At 51.7% G+C, this 21,899-nt stretch overlaps 2 protein-coding genes across 7 annotated transcripts in view; one reads left to right on the plus strand and one right to left on the minus strand.

The window, feature by feature from the left end:
* The window catches only part of CLCN6 (chloride voltage-gated channel 6), a 33,975-nt gene extending 19,690 nt beyond the window's left edge, over window positions 1-14,285 (plus strand). For 3 of the 6 annotated variants that reach the window (XM_045165723.1, XM_045165724.1, XM_045165725.1), the window contains 10 exons: window positions 2,236-2,362; window positions 2,633-2,786; window positions 3,127-3,286; window positions 3,375-3,481; window positions 4,470-4,656; window positions 5,592-5,749; window positions 5,866-6,022; window positions 7,595-7,702; window positions 7,845-7,970; window positions 11,074-14,285. In XM_045165723.1, coding sequence (XP_045021658.1) covers window positions 2,236-2,362; window positions 2,633-2,786; window positions 3,127-3,286; window positions 3,375-3,481; window positions 4,470-4,656; window positions 5,592-5,749; window positions 5,866-6,022; window positions 7,595-7,702; window positions 7,845-7,970; window positions 11,074-11,154 — 1,365 coding nt within the window. In that variant the 3' untranslated portion in view covers window positions 11,155-14,285. Of the gene's footprint in view, window positions 1-2,235; window positions 2,363-2,632; window positions 2,787-3,126; window positions 3,287-3,374; window positions 3,482-4,469; window positions 4,657-5,591; window positions 5,750-5,865; window positions 6,023-7,170; window positions 7,703-7,844; window positions 7,971-11,073 lie in introns of those variants that run through there. The other 3 variants (XM_045165726.1, XR_006641089.1, XR_006641090.1) reach the window with 3 other exon arrangements.
* Window positions 14,286-17,228: 2,943 nt separating this feature from the next.
* On the minus strand, window positions 17,229-18,764 carry NPPA (natriuretic peptide A). The gene is made up of 3 exons (XM_045165621.1): window positions 18,317-18,764; window positions 17,893-18,219; window positions 17,229-17,366 (listed from the first exon to the last, which is right to left on the minus strand). Exons 1-3 carry the CDS (start codon window positions 18,434-18,436, stop codon window positions 17,355-17,357), a joined length of 459 nt encoding a protein of 152 aa, XP_045021556.1. The 5' UTR covers window positions 18,437-18,764; the 3' UTR covers window positions 17,229-17,354.
* Between the last annotated feature and the right edge of the window lie 3,135 nt (window positions 18,765-21,899).

Below are 21,899 nucleotides of genomic sequence, written 5' to 3' on the forward strand. Positions count from 1 at the left end.
GTAGAGCCAGTAGATGCATTGGTTCACTGTTCCACACCTGAGTCAGATTGCTGGGTGGGGGATGGGGGTGGGCTGGGATTCGTAGCTGTCATCTCTTAGGTGAACACCTAAGAGAGGATGTTCACCAAACTGGCTCTTTTTCACTTTTGTGAACAGTCCTGGTCATCATAGAGGGGACTCCTGTCTCTCCCCCGACCCCCACCGTGAGCTAGGCATTGGAGCTTACTTTACAATGTGTGTTGGGTCTGAGAGTTGGACCCTAGGGTGGAGGCTGGACGTTCTCTCAGTACATGTCTTAATGGCCCCTGGGGAGCTACTGGAGTCCCTCCGAGCCCCTTTGGGTTTTTGTCTAGAACGGCTGCATCTTCCATGTCCCCAGGAACACTAAATGGCTAGAATGTACTTAATCAGAGGTCAGCAAACTATGCTCCATGGACCACATCTAGTCCTTGGCAACTGCTTGTTATTGTGTAGCCCCCGAGCTAAAAATAGTTTTTACAGTTCTAAGAGTTGGGAAAGGAAAGCCAGAAGAACATGCACTAGAGACTGTATGTGGCTTGCAAAACCTAAAATAGTTACTCTCTGGCTCTTCACAGGAAAAATCTGTTGATCCCTGTTGATGGTTATTCCCCAAGGCCACCTCCTTACCAGGCCAATACTTTCCAAAGTGTGTTCTAAGGAGCATTTATACATGATTCAAGAGTAAACAAACGGAAACAGATTCTGTGGTCAGATGAGATAACCAGGCCTAAGTAGGTTTCTTGAACACAGGACTTCTCAGGGCCTTTAAAGTTCCAGTAAGTGTTAGGAATGTTCGGCGTGTTCTTTGTGTGCCAGGTGCTCCACTAAGCACTGTACGCACATGACCTCACTTAGTTTTTACCATGGCCACTCTGGCTAGTATTGTCCCCACTTGACAGATGAGAAAACGGAGGCAAACTGAGGTCTTGCCCAAGACCAGTCGGCTAGTAATAGGTAGCCTGAGATAGGTGTCATTCCCATGTTATAGATGAGGAAATGGAAGCTTCACGAAATGGAGTACCTTTCCCGAGGTCACAGGCGGGTGACAGGTTGCATGTTGGGTCTGTCTGATCTGGAGCCTGTTCCCTGCTTGTTGCAGATACACTGATTTCCAGCAAGTGCAGTGATGCTCCTCTATGCGCTTGACCACAGGACTCTTTCCAGAGCGCCTTCAGCACTGGGTTCGTCCAGACCTAAGTTGGGGAAACATTGCGTTGTTGGTTATTAAGCTGTTTCCTCAGCTTGTCCACCCTCGACAACTGTGCACACACATCCCAGTTGCCCGCTCCTCCATGCCAGGTTCTGCCCATAGGGGGCGCTCCCTGTTTCCTGCAGCAGCCTTCATCTGGCTGTTGCCCAGCCAGGCGCACCTCATAGGATTATACTAGCCCATGGCCTGCTATCGTTACAGTGTCCACGTAAGGGCATCTCTTCAGTATCACTGATGGAATGGGATCCAGGAACAGTCCGTCTCCTCAGTTAGCTTTGCAGTAACACCCATTAGTTGTTTGCCCAGGGACAGGTATGAGGTTCACCCCCTATGCTGCTGAACACCAGCAGCCAGAAAACAAACACCCCACTGATGAGTCTAGCAGTGCCAGGCTCTCATCTGCTCACACAAGATGATGAAGGGGGTAAGAGGGCTGGGATGTGAAGAAATCCCATCTTTTCCCAACTTGGGTTTTGTTCAGCCAGGTGAGGGATAGGCAACCAGGAGCAAGGTATCTGCAGTAGGCCTCATATACACAGGTTTCTTCTGCAGCAAACTCGGGGCAGAGGCTTTTTCCACTTGGAACAAAGCTGGGCTTAGGTCCGCAGTGCCCACTCTCCTCTGCAGCCACCTGACCACTCTGGGCCTCTTGTCAGGCCTCTACCTCGTCCTCCACGGTCTGTGGTCCCTGGGGGCCAGGCTTCCCCCAGTGCCTCTGACAGAAGTAGCACTGAGCCAGACCTACAGTGAATCTTGGATGTAGTTATATTTTTGTTGCAAATGTGGATGAATAAGGGCTGTCATCCTGATTCTTTCTTCAAAATGTGAGGAATACAGTATCACAGTTGGCTGCTTTTGGATCTTAATCTACTTTTGCTACCTGTTTTATTATGAGTAAAGCTTGCATGCCAGGTTTGCTGCAACCTCTCTGGAGATGTCCCACTTGAAATCTCAAGTGCCCTGGTCAGGGACCTGTGTTTGACTTTTTGATTCTTGTTTCTCAGGTCACATCAGAAGATGTGAATTCAAGTATCAAGACCTTTTTTTGTCCCAACGAGACCTACAATGACATGGCTACCCTCTTCTTCAATCCCCAGGAGTCTGCCATCCTACAGCTTTTCCACCAGGATAGTGAGTCTCGGGTTGGGCTTTGGGGCAGGTACAAATGATTATTCACCCACCCCTTCCGTTTACCCTCAGACACAGCTTGGCTTACCCCTAATTTTGAGCAAGAACAGGGCTTTTTGTTGGTGACATCACCCCAGACAAAGATAGGCTTTCTGCCTCCAGCACTGGAGGTGAACCGGACAGGATTCAGTAGGACCTGGTGGGAGCTGGCTGGTCTGGGAGGCCTTGGTAAGCATCTTGGTGGGCTTAGGTCAGTCTGCTCTTGCTTCGCAGGTACATTTAGCCCCGTCACTTTGGCCTTGTTCTTCGTCCTCTATTTCTCACTTGCGTGTTGGACTTACGGCATTTCTGTTCCAAGTGGCCTTTTCGTGCCTTCTCTGCTGTGTGGAGCTGCTTTTGGACGTCTAGTTGCCAATGTCCTCAAAAGGTACTCTGTGCATGTGTGTGTGTGTGTGTGCGTGCGCGCACATATGCACATGTGTAGGAATCATAGCTTCCCACATGGCTTCCCCGGAGGCTCAGCAGTAAAGAATCCACCTGCAGTGCAGGAGACCTGGGTTTGATCCCTGGGTCGGGAAGATTCCCTGGAGAAGGAAATGGCAACCCACTCCAGTATTCTCGCCTGGGAAATCCTATGGACAGAGGCGCCTGGCAGGCCATAGTCTGTAGGATCTCAATAGTCTGACATGTCTTAGCGACTGAACTACCCTCACCCCGCCACACACTGTATGATTCTGAGTCATGTTCTTGGTCTGTTTCTTCACCAGCTACATTGGATTGGGCCATATCTACTCCGGGACCTTTGCCCTGATTGGTGCTGCGGCTTTCTTGGGTGGGGTCGTCCGCATGACCATCAGTCTCACGGTCATCTTGATTGAGTCTACCAACGAGATCACTTACGGTCTTCCCATTATGATCACCCTGATGGTGAGCGCACCCCTTCTAGGCCTCGTTCAGATTCCGGGCCCAGTTCCCCCACAGCAGCCTATTTTTAAGCCTTTCCTTTGTATTTCAGGTGGCCAAATGGACAGGGGACTTTTTCAATAAAGGCATTTATGACATCCACGTGGGCCTGCGAGGCGTGCCGCTGCTAGAATGGGAGACAGAGGTGGAAATGGACAAGTAAGGCCAGGATTTCTCTTTGTGTCCTAGTTCCAGAATTTATAAAATCTAGGGCCCAGGAACTTTTGTATTAGGGGGTAGTAGTACAGATTCTTGGTTTGGAAGAAGGTAAGTAACAGTAGCAAGCACGTTTGTCCCCAAGTGTTTTCAGAAGAGTGGAGTGGCCCCGTGGGCTGGAGGCTGGGGTGGGCAGGGTCGCTTCATGGACTATTCAGCCACTGTGGCATTCTAGCAAAACAGGATTACGTGTTACGATTGAATGTTGAAGCGTCCGATCCTTGTGAGTGACAGCAAGCTGCCTCGTGTGCCCAGTGAAGAGTTGTCTATCAGCGGTGACTCCTCTGGGCATAAACACCAGCTTATCCATCAGGCCTCTCATGTCTAGAATCACGTGAGGTGCTTAAAGTCTGTCCCGTAGGAGTCAGCCAGCTTCCAGAAAGGACCAGCCAGTCAATATTTCCAACGTTGCAGGCTATGTGGTCTCTATCACAGTTATCCAGTTCTACCATTTTAGTGCAGAAGCACCCGTGGACAACATGTAAATGAGCAAGCGTGACCAGATTGGACCTGTGGGTGATAGTTGCCATCCCTGGTCTAAAGGGACACCCAAAGATTTTCATTTTAATTCCTGTGTCATTAGCAGTTCAATGGTGATACATGACATGTGCCATGGGGTGCTGAGGAGGGATGGCTGAAACCCTGGGCAAGCGGATGGGGTTCATGGTGAGGGGGCGTTTGTATAGAGATGAGGGTCTTGGCCCACCCACCTGACAAGGCAGGGAAGAGCATATTCCAGGCACAGGGAACAGTGCATATGAAGGGGATGGGAGTACCAAGGAACACGTGTGTTCAAGGATCGGCTGGAAGTGGTTCAGAAGAGGGACCCTGGTGGTCCAGGCAGTACGGAAAGGGAGCATGGCCATGTCATGGCTGCTCCCAGTGCCACAGGCTCCGTCCTGAGGCTGGACCACTTCTCTCCCTCCCACAGACTGCGAGCCAGCGACATCATGGAGCCCAATCTGACCTACGTCTACCCGCACACCCGCATCCAGTCCCTGGTCAGCATCCTACGCACCACCGTCCACCACGCCTTCCCGGTGGTCACAGAGAACCGGGGCAACGAGAGGGAGTTCATGAAGGGCAACCAGCTCATCAGTAACAACATCAAATTCAAGGTAAAGAAAGTGACCCTGGAGGAGGGGTGGACCATGGACAAGTGGTTCCCTGACACACACACTCACCCCATGCTTGTCGTACCCTGTATACAGGGTGGCCCTGGTTGGCTCTTGAGAAAGTCAGCATTCTTGTCATCGTACGTGACAGTGAGTAAGGACTGGACAGTGAGTGAGGACTTCGTTTAGGCCATCAGGATGTGTGTGCATTCTCACTCCAGCAAGCACGTGGATGAGTGGTGGTTTTAATCAGCCTACCAGGCTCCTCAGTCCATGGGATTTTCCAGGCAAGAATACTGGAGTGGGGAGCCATTCCCTTTTCCAGGGGATCTTCCTAACAGAGCAATTGAACCCGTCTCTCCTGCATCGCAGCCAGATTCTTTACCATCTGAGCCACCAGGGAAGCCTGGTTTTAATCAGCAGTGGTTAGCATTCAGTGCAGGTTGTCCCAGAGAGGGTTCTGAATTGCCAGCAGTGGGCTTTGACCTACTTAAGAAAGAAGTTCGTAGGAAGCTGTGGGACAGACGGAACCTGAGGAACCAGGCGTGGGGCACCCTGGGTGAGCAGGTAGCTGACGGCTCCCCTGTGGGGACCAGGAGGCATCAGCCTTGAGGGCGGGTCCCGCTGCCTCACTGGGGCCATGTGCCCACCCTTGGCTTTGGAGGCTGGGGCACATCAGTTGACAGGCCTGCAGAGAGATGACGTAGGAGCGCTGCCGTGCTGTCCCCACATCAAAGGAGTCGGGCCATGGAGCCGGCAGAAACCTTGGGCTCCAGGAGGCTCCTTGAATCACAAGTCTCTGAGCCGCCATGCAGGTTTCTTGCCGTTCTGGCGTGGGCCTGTGCCTTTTGACCCTCGGGGTCACCCACCTCCTCCCGAGTGGATGCTGGCCCACCCTTGAGCAGCCGTCTGTCATCACTGCCCCTTCCCATCCTCAGAAGTCCAGCATCCTCACCCGCGCCGGCGAGCAGCGCCGGCGAAGCCAGTCCATGAAGTCCTACCCATCCAGTGAGCTGCGCAACATGTGCGATGAGCATGTGACCTCTGAGGAGCCGGGCGAGAAGGAGGATCTCCTGCAGCAGATGCTGGAGCGGAGGTGAGGGGGCCCCTCGCCCGGGGCCGTCCCTGGGAGTGCAGGCGGGGCTTGGGGCCGTGGACGGGACGCGGTCCTGCTGAGGGTGTCCTAGGCAGCGTCTGGTTTTTGTATAACAGATACACCCCCTACCCCAACCTATACCCTGACCAGTCCCCGAGCGAAGACTGGACCATGGAGGAACGCTTCCGCCCGCTGACCTTCCACGGCCTGATCCTGCGCTCGCAGCTCGTCACCCTGCTTGTCCGAGGAGTCTGTTACTCTGAAAGCCAGTCGGTGAGTCTCCCTTCTTGTCCACATCAGGCCTCTGGAAAGCATGAGGGCGCTCGGAACCCAGTCCCTACACCTGCTGTCGAGCAGTGCGTGCAATCCCCGCTGCCCTGATGCTGAGCAGGGCTCAGAGTCCCTCCAGGGCCTTGCCCCTTAGTCTCTGCACCTGTTGTTAAGTGTCCTTCTGGCCAGTAGCCTTTTAATATAATTTCTACACTTTAATTTCTGCCATGTATGCACTTTGTTACATGTGTTATCCAAAGAAATGCCTTTGTTCTTGTTCATTTCCCTGTAGTCTTTTCTTTCCTTTGGTTTATGTGTGTTCAAAGTGGTCCATATAATGACCTGCAACACACTTCACCCCTTCAGATGGAGCCTGAAAAACTCACACAGAGACCTAGTTCCCAAACTAATTTTCCTTTGGGTCTTGCCCGTGGGCAGCCAGCCTGAGGTCACCCATGGTCTGACTAGCCTGCAGAAGAGCAACTCACGTGGGCAGGACAGGAAGGGCCACGGATGGAGTGGCTCAGGCTTGGGGGTATGGCCTGTGGGAGGCCCAACCTCACTGGAATGGCCCAAGGGACGAGAGCTGGAGGAATGAAGCAGGCCAGACTAGATGAAGCAGGGCCTCGCCTGCAGACAGAAGCCACCAGTGCTGGCCTGAGGAAACCCTGGGGGTCAGCGGTGGACAGCAAAGACTGTGGGCCAAGGGGAGGGGAGGGGAGGAAGATTGGGGAGGAGTGGTGACTGGCCTGAGAGCTGATGGTCTCGGTGCCCTGTGACGGTCAGCGGCCTTGAGAGCTGAGGGAAAGTCCAGAAGACTCAGGATGCAGGAATAGTGGCAAAGCTCCCTTGTGACTTTTCTGGGCTGACTTTCCTGGGGCTGCCGTTTGCAGTCGCCGCAAACTGGGCACAGTTCCACAGGCGGGCCCCTCAGATGCTTCCAGCAACAGCAGTGTGTCCTTGCTTGGTTTTGAAGGCCCTGGGACAGAACGCCCGGTCGGCCGGGCTGTGCTTCCTCTGAAGGCTCCAGGAGAGGATTCTTGCCTCCCTCATTTGTGGTGGTTGCCCTCAGCCTGCCCTGGCTGGAGGCCCATCAATTGTGTCTGCCTCTTTCTTACCCGGCCCTCCCTCTGTGCCCTCGCCTCTTTCAGCAGGACACCAGTCCCTGGGTTTGGGGCCCACCCTCCTCCACGTGACCTCATCTTACCTTGACTACATCCGCAAAAGCCTCTTTTCCAAGAAGGCCACATTCACAGGTTCTAGACGGATCTTTTAGGGGACCCAGGCCACTGCAGCTACAGCTACTATTAGCGCTTCTCGCACCGAAACTCGAGAGTAGCTCACGCCTGTTCTACAGATGAAAGGGACGTTCAGAGAAGTTAGGAGACCAGCCCAGGGGACACAGCTAGGGAGTTGGCCGAGAAGTGGCTTTGGAGCAGGAGGTCTCACTCCAGAGCGCCTGTCCTGGCCCTGCGCTGCCCGCCCGGCTCTCAGACATTGAGGGAGGGTCCCCTAAACGTGGCTCCGCCAGTGGCCACATCCAGTGCAAGGACAGTGTCTGGGTTGGGATTGCAGAGTGCCAGCCAGCCACGCCTCTCCTACGCCGAGATGGCCGAGGATTACCCGAGGTACCCCGACATCCACGACCTGGACCTGACCCTGCTGAACCCGCGCATGATCGTGGTGAGCAGGGCTTCCCTGGGGGTGGGGCTGGGTGAGGAGGCTGAGGGCCCATCCCGCACGGCCTGCTCCTCGTCTGCGTGGCCAGAGTCACATCCTGGGCAGGCAGGACTGGCTGCGGGTCACCATGTTGTCTCCTCTGCAGGACGTCACCCCGTACATGAACCCCGCACCCTTCACTGTTTCGCCCAACACCCATGTCTCCCAAGTGTTCAACCTGTTCAGGACGATGGGCCTGCGGCATCTGCCAGTGGTAAATGCGGTGGGCGAGGTGAGTCGGAACCTGTGAGGCTGTGTCTCCTGGAGGGGAGCCTGTAAGCTCAGCGCTGTAGGAGGAGCAGCAGAACCCCACAGGGGTGCCCCTCAAACTCAACCTGCTCTGCGCTCCCCCAGCAGAAGTGAGGGGCGGAGGGGTGGGCGGGAGAGAAGCAGCTTCCGAAACCTTCCCCTTTGGCCTCCTGGGTGTTTCCTACATGTGGTCTCCTGTGTGGCTGGCAGGTGGAGCCGGTGTCGCACTGGTCTTCCTTTCTGTGGAACAAGAAAGCTTAGGCCTGGAGCTTCCCTGGGGGCTCAGTGGTAGAGGATCCATTGGTCAATGCAGGCAACGCGAGTTCAATCCCTGAGTCGTACAGATCCCCTGGAGAAGGAAATGGCAACCCACTCCAGTATTCTTGCCTGGAGAATTCCATGGACAGAGAAGCCTGGCAGGCTACAGCCCATGGACTCACAAAAGAGTCGGACACAGCTTAGCAACTAAACAACAAACCTCTCTATATCCTAAAATCTTTCTCTTCTCGTTGGACTTGGGGGTGCCTTCTTATGGGAAGGGGGTCAGTTCCCTACCTGTTATGGGAATTTGTAACACTAAATGAGAGAATTTCAGGCAAACTACTCAAGAGAGTGTTAAAAGATAAACTACCTACCTAATTATTATTATAGATTTTTCCATTTTTTTCTTCTTAGAACTTCATATTTTTTTCTTACTACAGCAACATTGGTATTTGATTGTAGAAAAAAATGTGATACTATAGATTAAAAAAAAAAGATCTCTATAGAGGCAGCCATGTTAACTTTTTAAAGTATCTCTTGTTTTTTCTTCTGCATCTAGGAGTAAGAGACTTTGTATGTCAAGTTTCAGTGAAAACATTACCACTGCCTGTACTGTTTCATATCTTAATTTTTCAATGAATCTATGGGAAATGACTTTCCATGGCAAAAAGTATTCCTTTAGGACATTTAATGGCTCAAGAGCATTCTGTTGTACAGTTGCCTGGTCACTTACTCAGTTCTCTGTGGTGGGATATTTAGTTAAATTTCACTGTGAAAGTGAAAATGTGAGTGTGTTACTCACTCAATCGTGTCCAGTTCTTTGTGACCCCATGGACTGTAGCCTGCCAGGCTCCTCTGTCCATGGGATTTCCCAGGCAAGAATACTGGAGTGGATTGCCATTTCCTTCTCCAGGGCACCTTCCCAACCCGGGGCTCACACGCAGGTCTCCTGCCCTGTGTCCCCAGCATTGCAGGCAGATTCTTTTTTTTTACGGTCGCGGTAATGGTCACCTTTCTGAGGCTTACAGTCAGTGCCCCCTAGCTGTCTTGCAGGAAATGACACTTCTCCAAAATGAGGGCTACCCAGCAGAACCCCGATAGCATACATGCCCTTCCGTGTGTTTAGTGGCTGGAGGTGGAATCGTGTTCCTTGGAACACAGCTGTGCTGACAGTTCCGGGACACCCACCCCAGTGAGACGTGAGTCACTGCGGTGACTGTGGGAACCCCCTGGTTTTCTGGACTCGCCTGCTCTGCTGAGCTGCTTTCGCTGGTTTAGAGAGGAGGGTGAGTTCCCTACACAAAGCAGTTTTCTAGATACCAGCTGGGTGTCCTCAACTTAGTTCAGTCCTGACACTGTCTACCTGGGGATGGTGTCATGTCCCTTGGGTTAAGGGCTCAGCCCCAAAGATGGTTCACCCTACCCTCCTCCCCCACCTCAGTTCTCAATCGAAAGTCTAGGTTGTCACCTGTGCTCCTAACTGACTGGCTATAAATAGAAGGTTCCCATGACCCCCTGCTCACAGAATTCAGAGAAACAGTTACTCATATTCTTTCATTAATTTCTTTCTTCATTCAGTCATTTATTTACTCATTCATTCATTATTTATTGACTTATTGGCTGTGCTGGGTCTTTGTTGCTGCACAGGCTTTTCTCTGTTTGTGGTGAGCGGGGTCTACTCTCTAGTTGTGGTGCGTGGGCTTCTCATTACAGTGGCTTCTCTTGTGCAGAATACAGGCTCTAGGCAGGTGGGATTCAGTGGTTGCAGCTTCTGGGCTCTAAAGCACATGTTCAGTGGTTGTGGTCACGGCCTTAGCTGATCCATGGCCTGTGGGATCTTCCCAGACTAGGGGTTGAACCCATGTCTCCTGTACTGGCAGGCAGATTCTTTACCACGGAGCCACCAGGGAAGCACCCCCTCATATTCTTTTATAATAGATTGTGGTCCATAACCTGGAATGGGCAGATTTGGAAGAGATACACAGGGCGGGGGATGGGGGAAGGGAGGCTGAGCCCTACCTCCTCTCTGGCAGGCTGGGCACCCTGCTATCACCTCACGGTTCACCAGCATGGACGCTCTCCAAACCCTGTGGTTCAGGTTTAATAGAGGCTTCATGTCACAGGTGTGGTTGATTACATCTGTGGCCATTGGCGATGGATTCAACATTTCCAGCCGCCCCCACCCCCACCCCACCGGGTAGGTAGGGCTGACAGCTCCAATCCCTTAGTCATACACTTGGTTCCCTGGGAAACCAGCCTCCATCCTTAAAGGCTTCCCAGAAGTGACATTAGCATAAACTCAGCTGTGGTTGAAAGGGGCTTGTTATGAATAACAAGACACCCTTATTATTCACCACTTAGGAAGTGCTGAGAGTTTTAAGAGCTGTGTGCCAGAAACTAGGCTGATGACCAAATATATTTTTCTTACTATAAATCCAGTATCACAGTGACTCAGGTAGCTCTGAATGGAGAAGCTGGCTGGGTGTGGCGGCTGTAAAGCTACAGACGGCGAGCTCTGCTTAAGAAGACATTCGTGTCCAGATTCCAGCTGGCCCAGCTCAAATCTCTGCAGCTGAGTTTGTCCCATTGGCCTCCAGCTTGCGATCCCGAGCTTTCTCTGTATCTCGTTTCCATCTAGAAATGAGGTGCCCTTCGGAACGAGCGTCCTGATCGTGTTGTCGGGTCTGCCCTGGTCCTTCCGAGACCTGATTCTGGCCCTGCCGCCTGAGACAGGCCGGGCAAGCTCTGTTTACTCCTGTCAGTCAGTTCTCTTCCCAGTGGGTTTCACTCTGCAGGTGACTTGGGTCTTTTCTTCCTGGTCCTAGATCGTGGGGGTCATCACACGACACAACCTGACGCACGAGTTCCTGCAGGCCCGGCTGCGGCAGCACTACCAGGCCCTCTGACAGCCGCGCTCGGGCTCAGCCTCACAGCCGCGTGCCGGCTGCCCTCTCTGGAAGCCGCCTTGGAGGGCAGCAGCTCGGGCTCCGCCACCACGGCTGGCCGTACTGTTCCCGGGCACGGAAGATCCCCAGTCACCCACTTGCTTGGAAAGCCTACAGCCATCGAACACTTTGCCGTCAGAGATCCTGGGGGTGGTATGGGACCATCAGAGCCTGGACTTGTCGGACTGCTCAGCAAGTATCTTCCCGTTTTCTGCTCCCTGCGTTCCTCCATCCAGTGCCGACCTAGGCCCCAGCCCCCCTCCCCGCTAGCACCAGGACCAGAGGGAGTCAGGCCTCGCCCGCTGGAGGGTGACCCTCAGAGCAGGTGTCCCGCCTCCTCTTTGCCACTGTCCTAGGGAACCCAGCTGTTGCCTTAAAGCATCATGGGAGGGGCTTTGGCCAAGGCAAACACGGGTTGGGGGAGATACGCCAGTTGCGGAACTCAGTGAATGAGGAATTGGGCCCTGAGAAAACCACCCACGTTTCAGAGAGCACCCCCCACTCCAACTCAATGGGACTCAAGTTGACACCTTCACTAGTTCATTTTAAGGGAAGTTCTGAGTGTGAGGTGGGGCCCCTGTGGTGTGAACCTCCCTAGAACCACCATCTCCAGAAGCACAAAGCGTTTAAATCCTGCTCGTGGTCCCTGAACTTTATGATAAAGCTGACGACAGGGTCAGATTTCCACCTGTCCCAGCTTTGAGCATTTCGGCTTTCTCTCTAATTTCCCGATTACCCATGGTCTCCTTGTGCCGTGTTTTCACCCCAGTCCTTCTCCTCTCCATCAGATTACTAAACTTCCCTCAAGTTCTACCTGCCTTTTCGTGGTGAAGCAGCCACAGTCTAGAGGACCTTGCATCACCCCTAAAAGCAGGGCTCCCTTAGATAAAACTGCTTCACTTGACCCTGGAGAACAGTGCCATTATTCATAAGACGGGAGGGAGTGAATCCTGAACCAGGAATGTGGACGGGTCCGTGATGTGGCTGAGAAAGCCAGAGTGTGACCACACAGCAGGTGTTCATTCGAGGAAGAGGGTGTCTGCCCTTCATAAGCATCTCGCACTCGCCTGCTGCTGGCTGTCCCCACCCTCCTGAGGGGCTCAGCAGCAGCAACCTCAGGAGGGGTTAGTGGGTAGTAGGAGGTGCTTCCTGCCAGCTCACACCCCAAGGTTTTAGCCTCAGACATAGGAAGCCTCCCTCTCTGTTTCTGTGACTCAGTTTCCCTCCCGGCTGTTTGGTCATCTCTGAACAGGCACCCAGAATGAGCATCTGTGTGTCAGGCATTTGCACTTACTTTCCTCTTTGTTCTCTCTACATTCAGCAGCATCTTTTTTTCTTTTTTAAATTGGAAGATAATTGCTTTATAATGTTGTATTGGTCTCTGCTGTACAGCAACTCGAATCAGTCATAATTATATACATAGACACACAGCCCCCTCTCTGGAGCCTCCCTCCCTCCCATCCCTTTAGACAGCCCCACAGCAAATGTGCTTGAAGACTCAAGATGGCATCTGTTTGCATTTAGTCAGTTGTTCCTGTTTTTGTTTTTGTTTTTTTTTTTTTTAATCATGGAAGTTGCCAGAGGGCATCAGCGCCAGGCCACAGTAAGGCTCTTCTCTCCCCTGAGCCTCCCAGCTTTGTTGCCAAAACTGCTGTTCAGCCTGGGGATGAGTACCCGCCCTGCTTTGCCAGCTCTGGTCTTGTGTTCCACGCACTCCCGCACCCAGGGGCTGTTTCCACATCGTCCCCAGTGACTAGGGCCCCTCTGTTCTTCCCTTTTTCTCATCTCTCTGATCAACATGACTTTGACATATAAATTTTTTGACTCCCTTGGGTGCACTTGACTTATGAAACACAGATGAACATTCCAGTAAGTAACTGAGGAATTCACCAGGAACAAAAGAGCAAGCCCTCCTAAGTGTGATGGTGTTCAGCCAGCTGCCACTGTTCTCAGGCAGCATCCGGAACTGGAACCTGCTCCCTTCTTGCTGCCTTTCTCCCCTTCCTGAAATGGGCAGGACTGAGGTCCTCCCACCTTCAGGGGGTGGGGTCATACAGCTGTCTGGGAGGCTGCCCTGGGTGAGTGTTGCTGCAATTTATCCTTCCTGCACACCATGTTGTGTTTAAGTCACCTGATATTTTGTTCCCATCGGTGCAGCCCAGAGATAGACGGCAGAATGCAGACACCTTCCTCCCCCTGAACAGATGCATCAGACCCAAACCCAGCCCCTCTGGAATGGCACGTCATTGTCCTCTGCTGGCGTCTGCCCTTTCCAGACAAGCCCAAAGACTAGCACAGCTCCACTTGTAACACAATTAACTGTCAGCCTCATTCCTTTGATTTCAGTTAGTTAGAAACCTGCATTTCAACATCTTGCCTGTTTCCAGCACGGTCACCTCCCAGGGATGTGGCCTCGATAGATTCTCAGGGGCCAAGCTTGGGATTGGCTAGAGGAGGTTTCATGTTCCCCAGCTGAGGTGTCAGGGGAGGGAGCAAGTCCCACCCAACTGTGGGACCTTTGTGCTCTGAGAAATAACTGCTCATGACCACAGAGGGTGAGATGTTTAGATAGCATCACCAACTCAGTGGACATGCATCTGAGCAAACTCTGGGAGATAGTGAAGGACAGGGAAGCCTGGTGTGCTGCAGTCCATGGCGTCGTAGAGAGTCAGACACAGCTCAGCAACTGAACAATAAAAACAGCTACGTTTCATTAACAGTTCCTGGCTGGAATGGACACTTGCTTGGTTGACCCAGCTGACCATATGACATTTCTGATGCAAAGTCACACACTGACATGGCCCTCGGGGATGAAAAAGCCTGCAGGAAGGCCCGCAGCACCCTGGCGGCCCCACAGTGATGTGCAGTATTCCGCCACAGCTTGTGGACCTTGGTCATCTCGTCAGTAACAGCTTCCTTCTTTCTCTTTGCACTGTTTGTTTATACAGTAACGTTAGCTAATTCTATGATGTATATAAATTGTATTTTTTTTTAATTTGTAAAGTTCTATTTTTATTTGAACTCGTGAAACTTGGAGGTTCTCATTGTAACCGTAACGTGTCAGAATAAAACGTCTCCATCCATCTCCATCATCCTTTTGTCTCCACAGTGCCCTTTTTTTAGCGTGGTGAGGACTTGTTTTCATTTCATTCCTACCCCTCTGTAACATGTACACATTGCAAAGGTAGAGAGGGGTGTTTAGCCTCAGATCTCCTGTAGCTCTCCCAGCAGGACTCTTCATCCTCAGGGGGCCGCTTGGCACCTTAAGGTAAGAATCACTTAGTCCTACAGATCTCAGCAAAAACCACAGCAGTAGCCGTGCTCTGTCCCCACTTCAGATCAACACTGCCAGGCTTGTTCACAGGTCCTTTCCACCTATAAAATCGCCGGTCCTCACAGGCACTCCCTCACAGAGCAGCCAGTGAATCAATTCAGTTCCTGCCAGTGCTTCATTTAGGATACAGCCCTGCGGGCAGATTCCCCCAGTGTCCAACCAGAAGAAATGGACCCAGTGCTGGGCCTAAGGACTTTCAGACCTTGGTGCCAGCCTCCATCACTGCCACCTCTCAGGGCTTTTGGGTCACATTTTGTTTTGCCTGAAATGTGATTTCTTGGTCTCTGGGTGATCTGCTTCGAGTTGCTGTCCCCCAGTGGCAGAAACACTGGCTGGGCTTTCCTGGTGGCTCAGTTGGTAAAGAATCTGCCAGCGGTGCAGAAGACCTGGGCTCAACCCCTGGGTTGGGATGATCGATCCCCTGGAGGATGGCATGGCAACCCACTCCAGTATTCTTGCCTGGAGAATCCCATGAGCAGAGGAGTCTGGCGGGCTACAATCCATGGGGTCGCAGAGTTGGCCAGGACTGAGCGACTAAGCACAGTGGCAGAAGCAGCCTCAGCCTACTCAGGCCCCTCCATGCATCCTCCCTCAGCTGTCACCCTTTCACCCATCCCTGCTTCAACCTGTCCCTCCCGCAACTCATCACCCCTTCCACCCATTCCCCAGTGTCCGCTAAGTTCCAGGGGCGTCTCATGTATTTGGCATGTTCAGTCAATCCCATCCGTGAGAACCTGCTGTGTCACTGTGACACCTTGGCAGTGAGCCCAGCTCCCCCCTCCTCCCCTGCCAGCAGCCCCTGCTCCCCCAGTGCCAGACCTCAGGAGCCAGATGCTTCTTCCTTTCTCTCCACCCTCCTGGTCCTTGTTAGTCCTCTGTTCTTAGTTTTCCACCCTCTGCATTCAAAATCCACGCAAGGAACATCTCTTTCAGAAGCAGTTACCTTAGAGTTCTTTTCCTACCTCCCTGCCTAACCATCAATTCTCTGCTGGCCTCCCCCTCACTCTACATGGAGCATATTACTACTTTACTTCCTCTTCTCTCAGTTTCTGTACAATCTGACCAACTGTATGTAGGGTGCCCGCTGTGCCACATGCTGCAGGGCCTGCTGAAGGGGCATTTACCTCCAGGAGCTTGCAGATCAGGGACACAGACCCAGTTGCATACCCAGGCATGTTGTGGTGACTGGTAATAGTTATAAAATGCTGCCAGTGAAGAGCTTAATCTGTCCTGGGTATGTGGTATCCTGGAAGGCTTCAGGGAAGAAGTAGCATTCTTAATGAGCTTAAGAAATGAGTGAAATGTTTGGAAGAGTTGGGGAACTCTGGATTAAGGGCATCTACGTGGAAGGAACAGCATGAATAAAGACATGGGGAAGTGAAGGTGTAGGGGTGTTGGAGGAATGTCATAAAATCTGACACGGTGAGTGTGGTGTCAGGGGTAATGGGTGGGGAGGTGGCTCAGAGCCCTGCTCCCTGGTGCAGGTAGACCAGGGCAACACCCGTTTCAGAAGCAGATACAAAGAAACTACCTCTTCAGCAGCTCCCACCTCAGTAAAACATGCAAGTCCAAACACCTTGAACATGAATTTGGGAAAACCAGTGGCTAATTTTTAAATTTGGTGCCCCAAAGATGCATGAAGTTGAAGTATGTCAGCACAGCGAACATTCCTTTCTTCATTTTCCTCAGCTTTGAAACCCAAATATTCTGCCTATTCTTCAAAGAACTGCTGAAGAAGAACGAAAGTGCAATTCAGTCAGCTGCCACACTTAACTCTCAAAAGGTGTCAGAGAAGAGTTAGTGTCCTGATTTCATATATGCCCCTCTAAAAAAAGGATAACTGTAACCAAATAATACTGTGTGTACAAAAGTGTCATACTGAGGACAATCTACCTTAGATGTGGCCAGGAAAAAATCCCAAATGTTTATAAGTTTTCTTTTCAATCCCTAAGTGCTCTGAATGTGAGCAAGTCTGAGTAAAGATAAAGGCCCTTTTGGTCTCCTAGGGCTTTTTCAGAATCAGTGGTGAGGCTGCAGTGTGAGTGAGAGCAAGTAGAGAGCTGCAGTTTGAGCCCCTACCCGCTAAACACACACACACTTGGAGGGAGAAATGAAGCTGAAGTCCAAAGCCACACACCACCAAGGATGGACATGATGTGAACTACGGATGTTGGATGACTATGATGTGTCAGTGTAGGTTCATCGATGGTAACAAGTGTCGCACTCTGGTGGGGATGTTGGTCATGGAAGAGGATGTGAACGAGGGGTGGGCAGGGGTATGTACGGAGACTCGGTAGCCCTGCTCCCTGGTGCAGGTAAACCAGGGCAACACCCGTTTCAGAAGCAGATACAAAGAAACTACCTCTTCAGCGGCTCAATTTTGCTGTGAACCTAAAACTGCTCCCCCAAGCAAGTTAATTCCATTAAAAAAGAATGAAAAAGGAACTGAGAATTCTTCTCTCCAACAAAAGGTAAAATGACAAGGAGTATCAGGCTGAACTCCCTTCCGGAAATGAAAGAAATCACACCAACCCGAGCCTACTGCTTCTGTCCATGGTGCTGAAGTTTATTCATTTTCAAACTGATGTTGGTAACAGGTGATTAAAACTTAACACATGGGTGGGAGAGGTGGAGAAGCCACAGTTAAATCACTTTGTCTACATTTAGCATAAAATGTGAGAAATGTTGACAGGAAGCTGATGCTTGAATAGAATGCTCGTCACAGCTCAACTTGATGGCAACCAGATGCGACAAAGTTGAGTGAGAGACCCCAGGGGATTCTCTTGAAGACTGCCCGGGGCCTGGCCTGCCTTTTCCTCCCTGGCCATTATCTTCGATACTACAAGAGAGCAGAGACATGTTTGGTTTGGTGACCTGACTCCACCGGAAAAGCAGGCTTCATCAGACTGTGTTCCCTTCCCACCAGCCTCCACTCCAGCCTGACTACCCTCTGACTTCTATAAACTGGTAAACAAAATGCCCATTAGGAGCTAGTAAAGTCAGTCCTGCTCAATTTCAATCCTTTGGGATCTGATGATTCTGCAAAGGACACGAACTACCGATCAGCAGAGCACAGGTGATTTGGCCCCATGAACAATTTAAGTCCCCAGTGGTCATGGCAGTAAAGTCTTTTTTTCTTAGCATTCTCTCAGCAAACTGTAGCTGAGGTTGGTATCATTGTCCTGAGACTCAGAGCACACCCTCCTCCCCACCAAGTTGGGGCAGAAATTTCAAAGGGGTTGCTTCTATGCTGTCCCTTTCCTACTGAAGGCATTCCCTGGCGGTGTTCTTTCACAAGGTTTGAACTTCAACGAAGCCACAATTTCCTTCCTCCCCATCCCATTTCCATTCTCAGGTCCTCTTACCCGGAAGCTGTTGCAGCCCAATCCACTCTGGGCTCCAATCCTGTCCATCCTTCCCCCGAAGCAGCTGGACCTCCGCAGGCTCCGAGGGGCAGTGAGCAGTGCCCTCAGCTTGCTCTTCAGGAGGGCAGATCTATCAGAGGATTCCCAGGGGCCCCGCCCGAGGGCACCCCCCTCTCTCTGGGCTGGGTTGACCTCCCCCATCCAGGGAGGCACCTCTGAAAGGGGGCTGAGAGGGGCCCCAGCTTCTTCATTCTGCTCACTTAGTACTTGTGAGGGCACAGCGTCATCTTCTAAAGGCATCTTGTCCTCCAAACGGTCCAGCAAATTCTTTACAAAAGGAAAACAGGGAAAGGGAGAGGTCTCGCTGCCTGGCACAATGTCACAACCCCCCTCACCCTAGACCATGCCGCTTCCCTGGCCCTACCTTGAAATCCATCAGGTCTGCATTGGACACAGAGCCATACACGGGATTTGCTCCTGTTTGCCCTGGGAGCTGAAATGCCAGAAAGAGGAGGAAGCTCGCGGTGATGGTGGAGGAGCCCATGCTGGCGTCGGTCAAGGAATGGTCGGTCTGGTGCTTGCTGCCTCCTCTCTGTCCTCTTTGGCCTTTCACTGTTGGCCTTTGTCCGTCTCTGTCTCCCAGCTGCCCTGAGCCTCCTCTTTTTATAGCCCCCTGGCTCTCTGGGAGCTCGTCCGGGAGAGGGACGGAACCCTCCCCATTCTGTCACTTGCAGTGATAAAGCAGCTGAGTGAGGAAGCAGCAGAAGATGCCCTTTTAAAGTTATCAGTCCAGCCTGCTTGTCACAGCCCCTCTGCCTTGAGCAGCCCCGACAACCCCCAGGACCCTCAGCTGCAGGAGCCACATTCTTGTTGATTTGCCTCAAGAGGTTCCCACTTCAAAGGTGTGAGAAGAGCAAAAAAGAGTCCTTAGTTATCTCACAACGATGCCTCCGGCTTCTTTCTCCTCGGCAACAGGACTCATGCGGGGAAGCAGAGGGTGACGGTTGGCGGGCGCCCAGCTCCCCTGTTGGTTTGCTGCTCAGCTGTCAGGGCTCCAAATAAGGGCGGGAGGGGAGGATGTGGCAGGCAGCCGGCTGCTCGGCTCAGGACAAATTAGTCCAGATGCTGGCGCTGGCCTCACACCTGACTCATCAGCAGTGGTGAGGGCAGACCTCTCCCTCCGCAGGGCTGCCCCCACCCTGACTGTCCCTCTCAGTGTCCAGGTGAAAAGAAAGTAGTTTTCTAGAGTCCTAAGTCAGCTGGAACCAAATGGGACCAATGTCCCAAGAACTCCACTCCCCAAAAGAAACACAAGACAAGTTTTGGGAACACGATCATTCCTGTGCAGAGCCTGCCCTCCTTCACTGCATGGTTCCCTCAGAGGTGTGGGGGGAACTTGACTCTAGGAGGATGCTGATATTTTCATTTATGGAAGCTTGCTGCTTCTAGAAACTCAGACTCAGATGTGAAGTTTGTAATGCCTCACACCTTCCTAGGAACACTCCCAAGGTGAGGTTGGCTGATGGAGGCAGCTGTGACCCGTGCAGTTTCCCTAAGGTCTTTCATGTCCTTCTCTAAGGCCCAGCAAGCGATGAGCCATTAAGGTCTCTGTTTTCCTGGCCCCCCAAAGAGAAACACCAGGCAGTGAGCCTCTCTATCTGCAATGAATGGCCTCTTTTGGTTGTTGTTGTTGTTCAGTTGTTCAGTTGTTAAGTTGTGTCCGACTCTGTGACCCCATGGACTGCAGCATGCCAGGTTTTCCTGTTTTCCACCTTTTCCTGGAGTTTGCTCAAACTCTTGTCCATTGAGCCATCTTACCCATCTCTTCAGCTGCTGCCCCCTTCTCCTTTTGCCCTCAATTTCTCCCAGCATCAGGGCCTTTTCCAATGAGTCAGCTCTTCCCATCAGGTGATTGAAGTATTAGAGCTTCAGTTTCGGCATCAGTCCTTCCAATGAATATTAAAGGTTGACTTCCTTTAGAATTCACTGGTTTGATCTCTGCAGTCCAAGGGACTCTCAAGAGTCTTCTCCAGCACCACAATTTGAAAACATCCATTCTTTGGTGCTCAGCCTTCTTTCTGGTCCAACTCTCACATCCATACATGGCCACTGGAGAAAATGGACAGCACTGGCCTTCATTTACTAAGTGCCAGACCCAGCGCTATACACTCTGCAATGCAATGCATCCAGAGGGGGAAACTACACTGAAGGGATGAGAACCCTCCATTGCAGCCCAAAGCAGTTACATTGCATACATCTTTGTGGCCTTCTTTTCCTCATCTGTGAGCCTTAAAAGAACTGTTACTGTATAAATGCATTTTGAAGTGTGAACTGACTCATTGGAAAAGACCCTGATGCTGCAAAAGATTGAGTCAGGAGGAGAAGGGGACAACAGAGGATGAGATGGTTGGATGGCATCACTGACTCAAAGGACATGAGTTTGAGCAAGCTTCGGGAGTTGGTGATGGACAGGGAAGTCTGGGGTGCTGCAGTCCACGGAGTCACAAAGAGTCAGACACGACTGAGCAACTGAACTGATCAGAAGTGTGAACTGCCATATAACTGCATGATAATCATAATGGTTATCTTTATTGTTTGGTTGGGATATGCGAGACATGGTGCTGAGAGCTTTATGTGGATTCTTCCATTTTCATCACAAGCCCCATTTTGGGGGTTTTGTCCCCATCCACAGAGGGACAGAACTGAGCCTGAGAGCATCTGTCATTTGCCCAGTGTCACTCAGCAGGATCAGGACATGAACCCCAGATCTGACGCCAAAGCCTGTAATTTCAGCCCACTTCTCAGATACTGCTGCTTCTTAGCACAAAGTTTCCTTAACAATCCCTTTAGTCTCAGTTCCTGATTAAACACTGCCCTAGTCCCAGTCCTTTAGATTGCCTCTGAGCACCTCCTTGCTGTCCCCCTGTCCTGGGGCTGTAGCTTTGCATGCTTGGCAAGTCTGTGAGTATGTGGACTGTCTCAGGAAATCAGCATACCCAAGCCCCATTAATTTTGTATGCACACAGCAGCAAGTGGTATCTTGCAGTAAGCAGCAGTAGTGAGCTGGAATCCAGACCTTAGTTCCCTGACCAAGAATCCTAACCGTTAGACCAGAGAGGCCAGCAGCTAGGGCCTAAATCCCTAGTCCTTGCCTACTGAGATAAGAAGGAATTCTGATGAGGAGGCAGAAGGTAAAGAGAAAAGTAAAATGTTTATTGGGAAGGCAGAGTGCTTGCAGAAAGACGCATGGGCGAACTCTGTGAGAGCTGTCTCCAGAGTCACACCTTTGGAAAGTTTAAATCGTTATAAAGGGCCAGTTTTCTGGGTCTTTGTCTCCCCTCTGGCCAATAGTCTTGTTTTGCCCCTCCTGGCTACTTTGTCTCAAGACCCTCCCCTCCCAACCAAATAGATTTCAACACAAAGACATCTGGGAGGAAAGAAGCAAGACTCATTATGGCCTGGCATCCCCTGACTTTTGACCCCCAGGGAGACTTTCTGCGCTTGTGTAGTGTTTCCCTTGCCCCAAGGAGGGGGAATATGTGATTTCTTGACCCTTCACTCAAACAAGATTTAGCCCTTTTCTGTTCTTGCCATGATTGTTATCTTAAGGTGTGCATAAGAGACAAAGCCTGGCTATTTACCCTGTTTCTATTGTTACTTTCATTTCCGAGGGTAAACAGGAGTGCGAGAGTGCATGCGTGCTCAATCAAGTCCAGAGGGGAAACACTGCTCTGAAGGGGTGAGAACCCTGCATTGCAGCCCCAAGCAGTCAAATTGCATGCATATCTGGGGCCTTATTTGTGACCCCATGGCCTGTAGCCCACCAGGCTCCTCTGTCCATGGAATTTTCCAGGCAAGAATATTGGAGTGGGTTGCCATTTCCTTCTCCAGGGGATCTTCCCAACCCGAGGATCAAACCTGTGTCTCCTGCGTCTCCTGCATGGTCAGGTGGACTCTTTTCCCACTGAGCCACCTGGAAAGTGCCTAACCTGGAGCCCACCTATGTC

Source organism: Bubalus bubalis, chromosome 5 (genome assembly GCF_019923935.1).
Source record: "Bubalus bubalis isolate 160015118507 breed Murrah chromosome 5, NDDB_SH_1, whole genome shotgun sequence".
Classification (NCBI taxonomy): domain Eukaryota; kingdom Metazoa; phylum Chordata; class Mammalia; order Artiodactyla; family Bovidae; genus Bubalus; species Bubalus bubalis.